The sequence below is a fragment of the Oncorhynchus mykiss genome, chromosome 5 (genome assembly GCF_013265735.2).
Source record: "Oncorhynchus mykiss isolate Arlee chromosome 5, USDA_OmykA_1.1, whole genome shotgun sequence".
Lineage (NCBI taxonomy): Eukaryota > Metazoa > Chordata > Actinopteri > Salmoniformes > Salmonidae > Oncorhynchus > Oncorhynchus mykiss.
The window spans coordinates 89,214,715-89,233,350 of NC_048569.1; the positions used below are offsets into that span (position 1 = coordinate 89,214,715).

Here is an 18,636-nt window from a genome sequence, read left to right on the forward strand (position 1 = left end):
GTCAGACAGAGACATACACAGTCCATTAGAAACATAGACATATATCCAAACACACACTCAGACACACTCAGAAAAGGGATGACAAATTGGACATTGTTCTTAAAGTGCAAAAAAATAAATAAATAAAATACATGTGAATTTCCAATGCAGGTGCACTGCTGCTGGCAACAGTTTGGGTCTCACGGTGCGTCCCATTCAGATGGTTAAGCACTGCACCTGTACTGCCATTACTGTACCTCACTTCTACACCTCTATCTCTGTGGAGTTCCCACCCTGGTGACTGCCCTCAGAACACCTGTCCCTCTCAGCCAATCAAAACTTAGAGAACACTGTCTTGTCCAATCAGATGTCTGCTACGCACTGTGCACTCAGTAAATACTAGACTGACCATAGAACAGGAGACAGAGAAAGAAGACGGATAAATATATATAGACATAAATATATAGAGAGATAGGGAGACAGACAAATATATAGAGAGAGATAGGGAGACAGATAAATATATAGAGAGATAGGGAGACAGACAAATATATATAGAGAGATAGGGAGACAGATAAATATATAGAGAGTGATAGGGAGACAGATACATATATATAGAGAGATAGGGAGACAGATAAATATATAGAGAGATAGGGAGACAGATAAATATATAGAGAGAGATAGGGAGACAGACAAATATATAGAGAGAGATAGGGAGACAGATAAATATATAGAGAGATAGGGAGACAGATACATATACAGAGAGAGATAGGGAGACAGATAAATATACAGAGAGAGATAGGGAGACATAAATATATAGAGAGAGATAGGGAGACAGATAAATATACAGAGAGAGATAGGGAGACAGATAAATATATATAGAGAGATAGGGAGACAGATAAATATAGAGAGATAGGGAGACAGATAAATATAGAGAGATAGGGAGACAGATAAATATACAGAGAGAGATAGGGAGACAGAGAGAGACAGAACACAAAGATAGAGATACAGTAGAGTAATGTTTACTAGGGATGCAGGATATATCGGTGACCATATCGGAATCGGACGATTTTAGCTAAAAATTCAACATTGGTATCGGCCCGATGTCTAGTTTAACGCCGATGTGCAAAACAGATGTCAAAGATGACGTGCATACCTATATACCTATATAATGTAGGTAGATGACGTGCATATCTATATAATGTAGGTAGATGACGTGCATACCTATATAATGTAGGTAGATGACGTGCATATCTATATAATGTAGGTAGATGACGTGCATATCGATATAATGTAGGTAGATGACGTGCATATCGATATAATGTAGGTAGATGACGTGCATATCTATATAATGTAGGTAGATGACGTGCATATCGATATAATGTAGGTAGATGACGTGCATATCGATATAATGTAGGTAGATGACGTGCATATCTATATAATGTAGGTAGATGACGTAATGACGCCACGTAAAATTCGGCCCTACACGTGCAACACAGCATTCCTAACCTAGCCCACAATGTCTGCTGTGTGGATCGAGCAGTCAACAAGTCCAGCAGTCATTTGAAAGAGTAACAACATTTCAGTGAGACAACTCAAAGGCGAAATCCATTAAAGCCAAGATAATGGAGGAATTCTTTGCCCTTGATAATCAACCGTTCTCTGTTGTGGGTGATGTTGGCTTTCGCCGACTGGTCGAGGACCGGTACACACTACCAAGTGTGTTATTTTTCAGATGTTGCCCTACCGGAGTTGAAATTGAGAGAGAAAGAGCGAGAGAGAGAGAGAGGTGGAGAGAGAGAGGGATGGTGAAAGAAAGATGGAGAAAGGGAGAGAGAGAGTGGAGACAGAAAGAGAGAGCGGGAGAGAGGGGGATGGACGGAGATAGAAAGATTGAGGGAAAGCAAGAGAGAGCACAAGAGGGAGAGAGAGATAGGGAGGGAGGGATGGAGAAAGAGCGATATTGAGAGAGTCTGTATTTAATGAAATTCTTTTTCAGACAGGAACTTCAACCTTTTTTCTCGGCTGTATTGAAGATGTGTTATTAGAAACCCTCCATTTCATTAGCATTAAGTCGTTAGGAAAAGAAAGGCCTAAAGCAGAAACGTGATTAGACTCTTAACTCTGCTGGAGCTGAAGAGCTAAGGGGGAAGTCATATGGGGTTAAGACTGACTAACCGACTGGCTGGCTGGCTGACTAACTGGCTGGCTGACTAACTGACTGGCTGACTAACTGACTGGCTGACTGACTAACTAACTGGCTGACTGGTTGACTAACTGGCTGGCTGACTAACTGACTGGCTGACTGACTAACTGGCTGACTGACTAACTGGCTGGCTGACTAACTGACTGCCTGACTGACAAACTGGCTGACTGGTTGACTAACTGACTGCCTGACTAACTGGCTGACTGGTCGAATCACTGACTGGCTGACTGGTTGACTAACTGACTGACTGGTTGACTAACTGGCTGGCTGACTAACTGACTGGTTGACTAACTGACTGGTTGACTAACTGACTGGTTGACTAACTGGCTGACTGGTTGACTAACTGACTGGCTGACTAACTGACTGGTTGACTAACTGACTGGTTGACTCTTCACAGAGAGCTAGCTTCCAGTACATAGTGAACCTTCACAGAGAGCTAGATAGGGTGTCTGTGTCAATTCCTTTTCAATTTCTCTCTGTTATGTTTCATAGAGTTTGGGAGTTTCTTCGCTGTTGAAATGTGTGCGGGAGGGGAATCTTTTTTCATCAGGTGACGAAATCCGAGTCAGTAACCACCGAATAGGGCTGCAAATCTTTGCCTATGAATACTCCCACTGCTTCTGTTATTTCTTTCGATTTTTCTGAATTTGTCGCAAATTGTTGTTGGAAGGCAGCAGCGAGAGATCGTTCTGTTTTCATTAACGAGTGGACTCTCAATGCTCCAGCTCCACCACGTAAATGACACGTTACAAGTGTTTCCACTCGAGTAGCCGACAGTGGCAAAGCAATGCTTGCAGACTGTACTTTGTATGTTCACGGTCTTCTTAACCTCGTCATCATATTGAATGCTGAATCCAAAATGTTCCCACACAGCGGATTTAGTTTCCCCTCTCTTCATGGGGCCCCTTTAGGGAGGTTTCCTACTGAGATGTCATTCCAAATCATCCATTGGTTGTTTAAGGGGGAGGGGGTTGCGGTCACTGCGGTTGCCACATTTTGAGACATTGCTGTGGAGTAAAGTCTGTCAGCCCTCAGGAGCCCCTTAACGGCCACAAGCTGCACGTCTGGTTCTGTGGATCTGAATGTGCAACGTGTGTGTACTCTTCAGCGCAATAAGCAGGTTTTGGAAATACTAGGAAAATGACAGGCATATGGTAATTCTGCGGTTCACGTGTGCGTATTGAACTGTAGGGGGCGTACCGAACGGTTGGATAACATACCGTGTATCGTTGCATCCCTAATCCATATACGTCTCAGGAGCAGCACCAAACAACACTACTGCTCTCTCAAAGCTATCGCCCTTTTATGAAGCCTTCAGCTATTCAAGATGGCCTTTGGCAGCAATTCACTAATTTCAGTATATTACAAATGTATCGCATATGTAAAACCTTAGACTTGTATTGGGAAGGTATAACTGGTTTTGGGGGAATAGGGGGACTCTCATTGATCATTATCTTAATTGTGTTGTAGTTAGTTAGCTGTTAATGTTCCTCAAGGTTGGCACACAGCTGGTATGACAGAGGGGCAAGCCAGATGGGGCAGAGACTGAGACTGGTACAAGGTCTGTTGCCACGGTAACGATAGCCACAGCATCTTTCTGGGCAGAAACAGTCAACTGAAGGGCATAGAGAGAAAGAGAGAGATGGAGAGGGAGGGAAATACCACTGTGTTGATTATGGATGCTGCTCACGACCTGACAGTTCCCAGCAGCCACAAAACCATCAGTAGGAAGAGACGCTGAGAGCAGTCCGCCTCTCTCGTCCTCAAATCTGCTCTCTCCTCGTTTGTCTCAGTGTCTCGTTTGTCCGTATATGTCCTCTCTGTTCATATATATGCCCTCTCTGTCCCTATATGTCCTCTCTGTTCATATATATGCCCTCTCTGTCCCTATATGTCCTCTCTGTTCATATATATGCCCTCTCTGTCCCTATATGTCCTCTCTGTTCTTCCCCCCTCTCTCCTCAGTGTATCTGTCCCTATATGTCCTCTCTGTTACTCTCAACCTCTCACTCTCTCCCCCCTCCCTCTCCCACTTCCCTCTCTCTCTCTCTTCAGAACTCAGTTCATATGAGCCCTACCCAGGGTGAGATAAGTAGTGAATGCGATTAGAGTCTGGAGCCACTATGGTGACAGAGGCTTTTTCAAAGCATTATCTGGTTTCCTGGGACACAGCATCCCTTTTATGTGTGTGTATGCGCGCGTGGGTAAGAGCAGCATCGTTACACAAGAACATCTTGTCTCAGAGTGCTGTGATCAGAGAGCCTTTTGAGCCAAGAGACCACACTTCCAGCCTGAATGTGTGTGTGTGTGTGTGATTGACAGGCTATTCAGTTTCATTATTTCCTTTTGAGGAAATTAGATGGTTGTGATTTCATCTCAGTAAATGTCAGCTGGCTCAACTTGATCCACCAATAAGAAAGCAAAGTCGTAGCCCCCATGTTGACACAGTGTTGTGATTTCCTGTCTGTCTCGCTCTCTCTCCTTTCATCCTATCCCACCATTTTCTCTCCTCTATCTCTACCTCTCATGTTTTCTGTCTTTCGAAGAGGGGTGTGTGTGTGCACGTGTGCATGGGTGTGTGTGTAGCTTTGCAAGCTGTCAGAGCATTCACCTAAACCTGTCAGATTACATTAGGCTGCTGCATCAGGGCTGGAGACACAAAAAAAAACGCACAAACACACGCACACGCACACACACAGCTAGATAACACTGACTCCGACTACACAACCAGTGAACACTATGTACTGTATGTGTGCGAGTACTCTGTACGGTGTGAGTACTCTGTACGGTGCGAGTACTCTGTATGGTGTGAGTACTCTGTACGGATTATGGGTGTGAGTACTCTGTATGGTGTGAGTACTCTGTATGGATTATGGGTGTGAGTACTCTGTATGGTGTGAGTACTCTGTATGGATTATGGGTGTGAGTACTCTGTATGGTGTGAGTACTCCGTACGGATTATGGGTGCGAGTACTCTGTACGGTGCGAGTACTCTGTACGGTGCGAGTACTCTGTACGGTGTGAGTACTCTGTACGGATTATGGGTGCGAGTACTCTGTACGGTGCGAGTACTCTGTACGGTGCGAGTACTCTGTACGGATTATGGGTGCGAGTACTCTGTACGGTGCGAGTACTCTGTACGGTGCGAGTACTCTGTACGGTGCGAGTACTCTGTACGGATTATGGGTGCGAGTACTCTGTACGGTGTGAGTACTCTGTACGGTGTGAGTACTCTGTACGGATTATGGGTGCGAGTACTCTGTACGGTGCGAGTACTCTGTACGGTGCGAGTACTCTGTACGGTGCGAGTACTCTGTACGGTGCGAGTACTCTGTACGGTGCGAGTACTCTGTACGGTGTGAGTACTCTGTACGGTGTGAGTACTCTGTATGGATTATGGGTGCGAGTACTCTGTACGGTGTGAGTACTCTGTACGGTGTGAGTACTCTGTATGGATTATGGGTACGAGTACTCTGTATATGTTGCTTGCTTGAGTGGATCCATGCTGTGTTGGCACTTTGCCATGTCATGGAACTGTTGTCTCCAAATGCAGAGGTTCCGGCTCTCTGCGCGTGCACACACACACACAGAGACACACACACACAGAGACACACACCGAGACAGAGACAGAGACAGAGACACACACACACACAGAGACACACACCGAGACAGAGACACACACACACACAGAGACACACACCGAGACAGAGACAGACAGACAGACAGACAGACACTAATGTCACAGAACAGCAGAGCCTCCAGTCCCTGACTGTGCAGAGCTCTGTGTATATTCTCAGTTCTAATTGGGTCATATGTGCTACTATATTTTCTGGAAAACCACGTGGTTTTCTGCTGCAAACCCCCCTGATAGAAACGGCATGCTGTGATGCACTGCAGTGGATGGGCTTGGAAGATATTAACTTAAGCTTAGAAAAGACTAGAGAAAGACTACACGTTTGATGAGGGTTTGTCAGATCCATTGTGTGTGTGAGTGAGTGAGTGTACTTGTTTTCCTACGTTATTGGGACCCCAATGCTCCAACAATACACCCAAATGGCCTGTCAAGGCAGGAAAACGATAACTTTTTTCATGTTCTGAATTTGTTCAAATGCTATTTTGAGCATAAAGTGGAACTGGCTGCATTTTTACTACTTTGCAGATATGAAACAAATAGAAAATTATAATATCAGTCAAAAATATCAAATTCCGAGTTTATGCTTCAAAACCAACTTTATAAGAGGTTTTAAAAATAGGTTATATCACGTACAATAAGGCATTGTTGGCAGAATACGTGGATGCAGTTAAATGCACAAAAAAAATATAGCTATCAGGTTGTAAATCACAGCTGGCCTGGTACATGGTTTGCTGCCTCCATTCAGGATGCACTGTTTCAGTTTCAATGACTCAATAGTTTGAACAAAAACGGACAACTATAACTAAGGCTGGCAATGTCAATACAATAAAACTAGCAAGGGCAATGATCACAAGTCAGTCATTACGTGGCTAATTGGCTAGCGCACGTGTGTCAAACAAGGCCCGCGGATTGAATAGGACACACAAGCGAGTATAATGAGTCAAAAGTTGAGTTATCTCCTGTACTTCATGAAATTACAGCCTGATGCGCTCGCATCGGTGAATTCAACTTCAATTGCGCTGCTTTTGTGTGTCTTGTTTCCATCGAGCAGCGGAGGAGAAAGTGTACAGACACATGCCACAGTCCTAGCTAGGCTACAGATGTTGCAGTCTGGCTTCAGGTTTTAAAGCATGTCAATTAATAACCAAAACCTGCAACAAAACACCATGTAAATGAGATGTAGGCAGGCCTATTACAGCAACATGTTGAGTGGACCATACACGACATTCAACCGCACTGGTGATCCATGCAGTGTAAAACAAAGATAGCAACATTTTTGTTACGTGGCGTTATTACATACTTTACAAATATTATTTTATTATTTTGTTTTAATATGTTAAAATCCTATGTACGTAAGTGTACATTATAAAGGGACATTTTTTTAAAATTCCAAAAAAGTACAAAAAAAAGTATGGCCCGTGAATTTGTTGTGTTATTTATTTTTTTTCTCTTTTCTATTTTACCCCCTTTTTCTCCCAAAATTCGAGCTTGTCTGTTCACTGCAACTCCCCAACCGGCTCGGGAGAGCCAAAGGCGGAGTCATGCCTCCTCCAAAACATGACACGCCAAACCGCGCTCCTTAACACCAGCCCGCTTAACCTCACTAGTTTCACCTCTAGATGAAAAGCGTGCCCAAAGTAAACTGCCTGTTACTCAGGCCCAGAAGCTAGAATATGCATATAATTGGTAGATTTGGATAGAAAACACTAACGTTTCCAAAACTGTTAAAATAATGTATGTGAGTATAACAGAACTGATATGGCAGGTGAAAACCTGAGAAAAATCCATCCAGGAAGTGGGATTTTTTTAACGTTTGTAGTTTTCCATTGACTGCCTTTGACTTAGGACTCAGATTGCACTTCCTATGGCTTCCACTAGATGTCAACAGTCTTTAGAAATTGTTTTAGGCTTGTATTCTGAAAAATGTGAGAGTAAGACCACTCTGAATGAGTGGACCCTGCAGTGTCCCAGAGCTGTTAACTGCGTGTGACCGAGAGCGCGCCATTCATGTTTTTCTTTTATATTGACGAAGCTATTGTCCGGTTGAAATATTATTGATTATTATGACTAAAAAGAACCTGAGAATTGATTATAAACATCGTTTCTACGAACTTTACTGATACTTTTGGGATTTTTCATCTGCCTGTTGTGACCGCCTTGGATCCATTGGATTACTGAACAAAACGCACCAACAAAATGTTTTTTTTTGGATATAAAGAGGGACTTTATCGAACAAAACAAACATTTATTGGGTAACTGGGAGTCTTGTGAGTGCAACCATTTGAAGATCATGAAAGGTAAGTGATTAATTTTATCGCTATTTCTGACTTTTGTTACTCCTCCTCTTGCCTGGTAACTGTTTGTAATGTTTTGTGCGCTGGGTGCTGTCCTCACATAATCGCATGGTATGCTTTCGCCGTAAAGCCTTTTTGAAATTTGACACAACGGTTGGATTAACAAGAAGTTCATCTTTAAGCCGATGTATAACACTTGTATATTTTTTTTATATTTATTATGAGTATTTCTGTTTTTGAATTTGGCGCTCTGCAATTTCACCGGATGTTGTCGAGATGGGTCGCTAGTGTCCCACACCCCCTAGAGAGGTTAACCCGGAAGCCAGCCGCACCAATGTGTTGGAGGAAACACCATTCAACTGGCGACCGGGGTCAGCCTGCAGGCACCCGACCGGCCACAAGGAGTCGCAAGAGCACGATGAGCCAAGTAAAGCCCAAACTCTCCCCTTAACCGGAAAGACGGTGGGCCAATTGTGCGCCGTCCTATGGGACTCCCAGCTACGGCCGGTTGTGACACAGCCCGGGAATGAACCCGGGTCTGTAGGAATGCCTGCGATGCAGTGCTAGAGACCGCTTCGCCGCTCGGGAGAATCCTTGTTGTGTTTTTTCAATTTGGTCCATGCTCTGATTGTGTCTGACACCCCTGGGCTAGCATATCCTTTTATGTAGCTTGCTATTTATTTAGCAAGCTAAAAGCACGTTGCCTAACATCAACAATCTCGCTAGCTAGCTGCTGGGAGGATGTCATGTCATTGGAGAAGTGGGTGAGTGACTGACTTTTTCCCACACATCATTTTTCGTTGGCTACAGCTACAGATGCTACAGGTATTATATGGTTAGCAAGCAAGAAATGTGAATCGCTTTGCTAGCCAGCTATGCTAAACTTGAATGACTGTTATCAACAGTTAGCATATATCCTAGTTGGCAATCAAATGTATTTGGCCTCGATCAAATGGGCGGGCATGCAAGTTCCCATTCAGTTGTTAAAACGTGAGTTGGGACAAGCATGTATTGGCAGGCCAGCTGCAGAAGGACGAGCAGGCTACATTTCCCCATCGTTTATCAGTGCAATTTTGACGGTCAACTAGCTGAAAAAGTTTGAGAGGGTTTATCTAATGTTCCTTCGTTAAGATTTTAGCTCATCTTTCTCTGGCTACCATTAGTTGTTGATCTTGTTGTTGTGCATAGCTGAGGGGGAGAGAGCCTACATTTTCATGGTTGTTTGATCAAAAGGATTGTGAAGTCCCCAAATGTAAAACTCCTGTGGTATTTACAGTGCATTCGGAAAGGATTCAGACCTCTTGACTTTTCCCACATTCTGTTAACTTGCAGCCTTATTATAAAACGGAGAAAACATATAAACATCCTCAATCTACACAGTGATTATGACAAAGCGAAAACAGGTTTTTAGAATAAAAAAATTAAACCTTATTTACATAAGTATTCAGACCCTTTGCTATGAGACTTGAAAGTGAGCTCAGGTGCATCCTGTTCTTTTGGTCATCCTTGAGATGTTTCTACAACTTGATTGGAGTCCACCTGTGGTAAATTCAATTGATTGAAAAATACTTGGAAAGGCACACACCTGTCTATATAAGGTACCACAGTTGACAGTGCATGTCAGAGCAAAAACAAAGCCAAGAGGTTGAAGGAATTGTCTCCGAGACAGGATTGTGTCGAGGCACAGATCTGGGGAAGGGTACCAAAACATTTCTGCAGCATTGAAGGTCCTCAAGAACACAGTGACCTCCATCATTCTTAAATGGAAGACGTTTGGAACCAACAAGTCTCTTCCTAGAGCTGGCCGCCCGGCTAAACTGAGCAATCAGGGGAGAAGGGCCTTGGTCAGGGAGGTGACCAAGAATCCGATGGTCACTCTGACAGAGCTCCAGAGTTCCTCTCTGGAGATGGGAGAACCTTCCAGAAGGACATAAATCTCTGCAGCACTCCACCAATCAGGCCTTTATGGTAGAGTGGCCAGACGGAAGCCACTCCTCAGTAAAATGCACATGACAGCCCGCTTGGAGTTTGCCAAAAGGCACCTAAATATACTCAGACCATGAGAAACAAGATACTCTGGCTTAATTGAACTCTTTGGCCTGAATGCCAACCATCACGTCTGGAGGAGACCTGGCACCATCCCTACGGTGAAGCAAGACCTGTTTTTGCTTTGTTATTATGGGGAATTGTGTGTAAATTGATGAGGGAAAAACACAATTTAATTGATTTTAGAATAAGGCCGTAACGTTACAAAATGTGTAAAAAGTGAAGGGGTCTGAATACTTTCTGAATGCACTTTATATATTTGCAGAAATCCATTCAGGTGTATTTTGTGGCTTTCGGTAAATATGTGTTCTCATGATCTAAAGATACGCTGTTGCTACTGTCTATAAACACACAGTCCAGTTCAAAGTGAATGATGGCAGGCTATTTCAATAACGCCCATGCGGCATATTGCTATTTGCATGTTGGTTTACTGTAGCTCTGTTTGACTATGGCATACCGGTCTATGTAAACTCCATTCCTGGACAGATTATTTGATTTTATTTTATTTACTGCAGTGTCTATTAAGTGTCCAAACACACAGCCTCTTTTTCATACACTGAATCTTCACAAATGCCTTCCCAAACGTTCTATGAATTTATGAAAATGTGAAAATGACCATAATGTAAGCTCTCGCTTATCAGAACATTATTCCTGGGAGTGTATATGAACAGATTTCAATCAAATTTCATGTTGATAAAATGCTGTCAGATCCACTTTAAGGGTCAGGTTTACGGTTTTGCGGTTAAGGTTAGGGTTTTTGGGGTTAAGGTTAGGGTTAGTATTTTTGGGGTTACGGTTAGGGTTTTTGGGGTTATGGTTAAGTTTTTTGGGGGTTTAGGTTAGGGTTAAGGAAAATAGGATTCTTAATGGTCAAACATTTTTACTCAAACATTTCACTAAAATAAAGCTGAGTGTGTGTGTGTGTGTGTGTGTGTGTGTGTGTGTGTGTGTGTGTGTGTGTGTGTGTGTTGGTGAGTGTGTTGGTGAGTGTGTGTGTGTGTGTATGTTGGTGAGTGAGTGTGTGTGTGTTGGTGAGTGAGTGTGTGTGTGTGTGTTGGTGAGTAAGTGTGTGTGTGTGTGAGTGAGTGTGTGTGTTGGTGAGTGAGTGAGTGAGTGAGTGAGTGAGTGAGTGAGTGAGTGAGTATGAGTGAGTGAGTGAGTATGAGTGAGTGAGTGAGTGTGTGTGTGTTGGTGAGTGTGTGTGTGGGTGTTGGTGAGTGAGTGAGTGAGTGAGTGAGTGTTGGTGAGTGAGTGTGTGTGTGTTGGTGAGCGAGTGTGTGTGTGTGTGTTGGTGAGTGAGTGTGTGTGTCTTGGTGAGTGAGTGGGTGAGTGTGTGTGTGTTGGTGAGTGAGTGTGTGTGTGTTGGTGAGTGAATGAGTGTGTATGTGTGTGTTGGTGAGTGAGTGTGTGTGTGTGTGTTGGTGAGTGAGTGTGTGTTGGTGAGTGAATGAGTGAGTGTGTGTGTGTTGGTGAGTGAGTGAGTGTGTGTGTGTGTGTTGGTGAGTGAGTGTGTGTGTGTTGGTGAGTGAATGAGTGTGTATGTGTGTGTCTTACCTGGGTGTCCATGTAGTGGTGAGTGTGGTCTGGGTAGTGTAGGAGAGGTACTGGATGTCACAATCAGGCTCTTCCTGTTACTGGTCCGACAGCTAGGAAGAGAAGAGACACACACACACTTAAAAACGACAACAACAGCACACACACACACACCAATAGGGAGGGAGTTTGCTCTGAACCGGGCGCAGATTTCCAATACATTTGGAGCCAGTTGAACAACACTATCATTCTCATAATGTGTTCTTCTATCTGCATACCATTTCCTCAATGGCATTCCCTCTTTCAGTGTCCACAGAACAAGTAATAAGTGGCTTCCTTAATACTCCTCACTTCAAACAAGTTAAAGGTTAAGGTAGACCAAGTTAATCAGGTTAGAGGTTACAGTAGAACAAGTTAATCAGGTTAGAGGTTACAGTAGACCAAGTTAATCAGGTTAGAGGTTACAGTAGAACAAGTTAATTAGGTTAGAGGTTACAGTAGACCAAGTTAATCAGGTTAGAGGTTACAGTAGACCAAGTTAATCAGGTTAGAGGTTACAGTAGACCAAGTTAATCAGGTTAAAGGTTACAGTAGACCAAGTTAATCAGGTTAGAGGTTACAGTAGAACAAGTTAATCAGGTTAGAGGTTACAGTGTTAGAGGTTACAGTAGACCAAGTTAATCAGGTTAGAGGTTACAGTAGACCAAGTTAATCAGGTTAGAGGTTACAGTAGAACAAGTTAATCAGGTTAGAGGTTACAGTAGAACAAGTTAATCAGGTTAGAGGTTACAGTAGAACAAGTTAATCAGGTTAGAGGTTACAGTAGAACAAGTTAATCAGGTTAGAGTTTACAGTAGAACAAGTTAATCAGGTTAGAGGTTACAGTAGACCAAGTTAATCAGGTTAGAGGTTACAGTAGACCAAGTTAATCAGGTTAGAGGTTACAGTAGAACAAGTTAATCAGGTTAGAGGTTACAGTAGAACAAGTTAATCAGGTTAGAGGTTACAGTAGACCAAGTTAATCAGGTTGGAGGTTACAGTAGACCAAGTTAATCAGGTTAAAGGTTACAGTAGACCAAGTTAAAGGAACAGTGTAGCAGCTCCACACACACCCATTCATGAAAGCATCCCAGCAGACCCCAGAGTGTCTCTCTCTCTCAAGACCCCACTCAGTACAGCTGTATAGTACTCACTGCCACACTGCTCAGACTGGCACACTACATTGGGGTGACCTACCAAGGAGGGTAAGTAAGAGAGAAAAATGGAGAAGGAATGGTGCGTGTCCGTCCGTTCATGGGGACGGTGTGTGAGTGTGTGTTAGGCTTGGGCGGTATCCCGGGATATTGTCAATACCGTCAAAAAAAAAAGAAGTTTTTTTTATGAAAACTGGATACTGCCCAACCCTAGTATGTGGTAGGTACGCGTGGACGGTGGGTGAGTTTGTGAGCAGACATTTACACATTGTGCTGCTCACTGATGCGAGAAATGTTACTGTGCCCTTCACAGTCCATCCACAGGAAACAACATAGAAACACAGTGACTAGAACAGCAGAATCATGGAGAGCTCAGGCCAGGAGAGTTCTGATTATAGATCTGTGCTTCTAGCCACATTATTAATCAAGGTGGAACACCTCACTGTGGTGTTGTGGTTTCATGAGTGTCTATAATAAGCCAGTAAGCTAATTACAGTACGACGCCTAACATAAAAACAGCTGCAGAGCTCAGTGAAGTATCTTTGCAACAATAGCTGCTAGCCTGGTGCTGCTGCAATGATGACACGAAACAGGTACACAAACACACAGCAAACTAACACTGCCATCAGTCAGCTCTGCATAATATATGTCTCTCACAGCAGGTGGTCTACAGCAGAGAGTCTGCAGAGGAGAGGAGAGGAAGAGAGGAGAAAAGAGGAAGATGGAGAAGAGAGGAGATGGGCGAAGGATGGAGGAGAGTAGTGGTGAAACCCAGCCATCAATAAAGAAATCTAGCAGCATATAACCGGCACTCTGTCAACTGAGGTAGAGATGGAGAAAGGTAGGGATGGAGAGATGGTATAGTAGGATGGAGAGATGGTGTAGTAGGGTGGAGAGATGGAGAGATGGAGAAAGGTAGGGATGGAGAGATGGTATAGTAGGATGGAGAGATGGTGTAGTAGGGTGGAGAGATGGAGAGATGGAGAAAGGTAGGGATGGAGAGATGGTATAGTAGGATGGAGAGATGGTGTAGTAGGGTGGAGAGATGGAGAGATGGAGAAAGGTAGGGATGGAGAGATGGTATAGTAGGATGGAGAGATGGTGTAGTAGGGTGGAGAGATGGAGAGATGGAGAAAGGTAGGGATGGAGAGATGGTATAGTAGGGTGGAGAGAGGGTATAGTAGGATGGAGAGATGAAGAAAGGTAGGGATGGAGAGATGGTATAGTAGGGTGGAGAGATGGTATAGTAGGGTGGAGAGAGGGTATAGTAGGGTGGAGAGATGGTATAGTAGGGTGGAGAGAGGGTATAGTAGGGTGGAGAGAGGGTATAGTAGGGTGGAGAGATGGAGAGATGGAGAAAGGTAGGGATGGAGAGAGGGTATAGTAGGGTGGAGAGAGGGTATAGTAGGGTGGAGAGATGGAGAGATGGTATAGTAGGATGGAGAGAGGGTATAGTAGGATGGAGAGATGGTATAGTAGGGTGGAGAGAGGGTATAGTAGGGTGGAGAGAGGGTATAGTAGGGTGGAGAGATGGAGAGATGGAGAAAGGTAGGGATGGAGAGAGGGTATAGTAGGGTGGAGAGAGGGTATAGTAGGGTGGAGAGATGGAGAGATGGTATAGTAGGATGGAGAGAGGGTATAGTAGGATGGAGAGATGGTATAGTAGGATGGAGAGATGGTATAGTAGGGTGGAGAGATGGAGAGATGGAGAAAGGTAGGGATGGAGAGATGGTATAGTAGGGTGGAGAGAGGGTATAGTAGGGTGGAGAGATGGAGAGATGGTATAGTAGGATGGCGAGAGGGTATAGTAGGATGGAGAGATGGTATAGTAGGATGGAGAGATGGTATAGTAGGGTGGAGAGAGGGTATAGTAGGGTGGAGAGATGGAGAAAGGGTATAGTAGGGTGGAGAGATGGAGAGGTGGAGAGAGGGTATAGTAGGATGGAGAGGTGGAATAGTAGGGTGGAGAGAGGGTATAGTAGGGTGGAGAGATGGAGAGAGGGTATAGTAGGATGGAGAGAGGGTATAGTAGGATGTAGAGAGGGTATAGTAGGATGGAGAGATGGAGAGATGGAGAGATGGAGAGAGGGTATAGTAGGATGGAGAGGGTATAGTAGGGTGGAGAGAGGGTATAGTAGGGTGGAGAGATGGAGAAAGGTAGGGATGGAGAGATGGTATAGTAGGGTGGAGAGAGGGTATAGTAGGGTGGAGAGATGGAGAGAGGGTATAGTAGGATGGAGAGATGGAGAGATGGAGAAAGGTAGGGATGGAGAGATGGTATAGTAGGATGGAGAGAGGGTATAGTAGGATGGAGAGATGGAGAGAGGTAGGGGTGGAGAGAGGGTATAGTAGGATGGAGAGATGGTATAGTAGGATGGAGAGAGGGTATAGTAGGATGGAGAGATGGAGAGATGGAGAGAGGGTATAGTAGGATGGAGAGATGGAGAAAGGTAGGGATGGAGAGAGGGTATAGTAGGATGGAGAGATGGAGAGATGGAGAGAGGGTATAGTAGGATGGAGAGATGGAGAGATGGAGAGAGGGTATAGTAGGATGGAGAGATGGAGAAAGGGTATAGTAGGATGGAGAGATGGAGAAAGGTAGGGATGGAGAGATGGTGTAGTAGGGTGGAGAGAGGGTATAGTAGGGTGGAGAGATGGAGAGATGGAGAGAGGGTATAGTAGGATGGAGAGATGGAGAGGTGGAGAGAGGGTATAGTAGGATGGAGAGATGGAGAAAGGTAGGGATGGAGAGATGGTATAGTAGGGTGGAGAGAGGGTATAGTAGGGTGGAGAGATGGAGAGAGGGTATAGTAGGGTGGAGAGAGGGTATAGTAGGGTGGAGAGATGGAGAGATGGAGAAAGGTAGGGATGGAGAGATGGTATAGTAGGGTGGAGAGAGGGTATAGTAGGATGGAGAGATGGTATAGTAGGATGGAGAGATGGAGAGGTGGAGAGAGGGTATAGTAGGATGGAGAGATGGAGAGAGGGTATAGTAGGATGGAGAGATGGAGAGAGGGTATAGTAGGATGGAGAGATGGAGAGATGGAGAGAGGGTATAGTAGGATGGAGAGATGGAGAGAGGGTATAGTAGGATGGAGAGATGGAGAAAGGTAGGGATGGAGAGATGGTGTAGTAGGGTGGAGAGAGGGTATAGTAGGATGGAGAGATGGAGAGAGGGTATAGTAGGGTGGAGAGATGGAGAGATGGAGAGAGGGTATAGTAGGATGGAGAGATGGAGAAAGGTAGGGATGGAGAGAGGGTACAGTAGGATGGAGAGGTGGAATAGTAGGGTGGAGAGAGGGTATAGTAGGATGGAGAGGTGGAATAGTAGGGTGGAGAGAGGGTATAGTAGGATGGAGAGAGGGTATAGTAGGATGGAGAGATGGAGAGATGGAGAGAGGGTATAGTAGGATGGAGAGATGGAGAAAGGTAGGGATGGAGAGAGGGTATAGTAGGATGGAGAGATGGAGAGATGGAGAGAGGGTATAGTAGGATGGAGAGATGGAGAGAGGGTATAGTAGGATGGAGAGATGGAGAAAGGTAGGGATGGAGAGATGGTATAGTAGGATGGAGAGGTGGAGAGATGGAGAGGTGGAGAGAGGGTATAGTAGGGTGGAGAGATGGAGAGAGGGTATAGTAGGATGGAGAGAGGGTATAGTAGGATGGAGAGAGGGTATAGTAGGATGGAGAAAGGGTATAGTAGGGTGGAGAGATGGAGAGATGGAGAAAGGTAGGGATGGAGAGATGGTATAGTAGGGTGGAGAGATGGTATAGTAGGGTGGAGAGATGGTATAGTAGGGTGGAGAGAGGGTATAGTAGGATGGAGAGATGGAGAGAGGGTATAGTAGGATGGAGAGAGGGTATAGTAGGATGGAGAGAGGGTATAGTAGGATGGAGAAAGGGTATAGTAGGGTGGAGAGATGGAGAGATGGAGAGAGGGTATAGTAGGATGGAGAGAGGGTATAGCAGGGTGGAGCGATTGAGAGAGGGTATAGTAGAGTGGAGAGATGGAGAGATGGTATAGTAGGATGGAGAGAGGGTTCAGTAGGATGGAAAGATGGAGAGAGGGTTCAGTAGGATGGAGAGATGGATAGAGGGTTCAGTAGGATGGAGAGAGGGTATAGTATGGTGGAGAGATGGAGATATGGAGAGAGGGTATAGTAGGATGGAGAGATGGAGAGAGGGTATAGTAGGGTGGAGAGATGGAGAGAGGGTATAGTAGGATGGAGAGAGGGTATAGTAGGGTGGAGCGATTGAGAGAGGGTATAGTAGGGTGGAGAGATGGAGAGAGGGTATAGTAGGATGGAGAGATGGAGAGAGAGTTCAGTAGGATGGAGAGGTGGAGAGAGGGTTCAGTAGGATGGAGAGATGGAGAGAGGGTTCAGTAGGATGGAGAGATGGAGAGAGGGTTCAGTAGGATGGAGAGATGGAGAGAGGGTATAGTAGGATAGAGAGATGGTATAGTAGGATGGAGAGGTGGAATAGTAGGATGGAGAGAGGGTATAGTAGGATGGAAAGGTGGAATAGTAGGGTGGAGAGAGGGTATAGTAGGATGGAGAGAGGGTATAGTAGGATGGAGCGATGGAGAGAGGGTATAGTATAATGGAGAGAGGGTATAGTAGGATGGAGAGATGGAGAGAGGGTATAGTAGGATGGAGAGATGGAGAGAGGGTATAGTAGGATGGAGAGATGGAGAGAGGGTATAGTAGGATGGAGAGATGGAGAGAGGGTATAGTAGGATGGAGAGAGGGTATAGTAGGGTGGAGAGATGGAGAAAGGGTATAGTAGGATGGAGAGAGGGTATAGTAGGATGGAGAGATGGAGAGAGGGTATAGTAGGGTGGAGAGAGGGTATAGTAGGGTGGAGAGATGGAGAAAGGGTATAGTAGGATGGAGAGAGGGTATAGTAGGATGGAGAGATGGAGAGAGGGTATAGTAGGATGGAGAGAGGGTATAGTAGGATGGAGAGATGGAGAAAGGTAGGGATGGAGAGATGGTGTAGTAGGATGGAGAGATGGAGAGATGGAGAGAGGGTATAGTAGGATGGAGAGATGGAGAAAGGGTATAGTAGGATGGAGAGAGGGTATAGTAGGATGGAGAGATGGAGAGAGGGTATAGTAGGATGGAGAGAGGGTATAGTAGGATGGAGAGAGGGTATAGTAGGATGGAGAAAGGGTATAGTAGGGTGGAGAGATGGAGAGATGGAGAAAGGTAGGGATGGAGAGATGGTATAGTAGGGTGGAGAGATGGTATAGTAGGGTGGAGAGATGGTATAGTAGGGTGGAGAGAGGGTATAGTAGGATGGAGAGATGGGGAGAGGGTATAGTAGGATGGAGAGAGGGTATAGTAGGATGGAGAGAGGGTATAGTAGGATGGAGAAAGGGTATAGTAGGGTGGAGAGATGGAGAGATGGAGAGAGGGTATAGTAGGATGGAGAGAGGGTATAGCAGGGTGGAGCGATTGAGAGAGGGTATAGTAGAGTGGAGAGATGGAGAGATGGTATAGTAGGATGGAGAGAGGGTTCAGTAGGATGGAAAGATGGAGAGAGGGTTCAGTAGGATGGAGAGATGGATAGAGGGTTCAGTAGGATGGAGAGAGGGTATAGTATGGTGGAGAGATGGAGATATGGAGAGAGGGTATAGTAGGATGGAGAGATGGAGAGAGGGTATAGTAGGGTGGAGAGATGGAGAGAGGGTATAGTAGGATGGAGAGAGGGTATAGTAGGATGGAAAGGTGGAATAGTAGGGTGGAGAGA

General features: G+C 44.9%; 1 protein-coding gene across 12 annotated transcripts in view; it reads right to left on the reverse strand.

The window, feature by feature from the left end:
* The window catches only part of mast2 (microtubule associated serine/threonine kinase 2), a 314,266-nt gene that overhangs the window by 62,983 nt on the left and 232,647 nt on the right, over positions 1-18,636 (reverse strand). For all 12 annotated transcript variants that reach the window (XR_005051887.1, XM_036978708.1, XM_036978699.1 and 9 more), the window contains one exon: positions 11,711-11,802. Coding sequence is in view for 11 of the 12 variants with exons in the window: in XM_036978708.1 (XP_036834603.1) it covers positions 11,711-11,802 (92 nt within the window). In the remaining variant the exon portion in view is untranslated. The remainder of the gene's footprint in view (positions 1-11,710; positions 11,803-18,636) is intronic.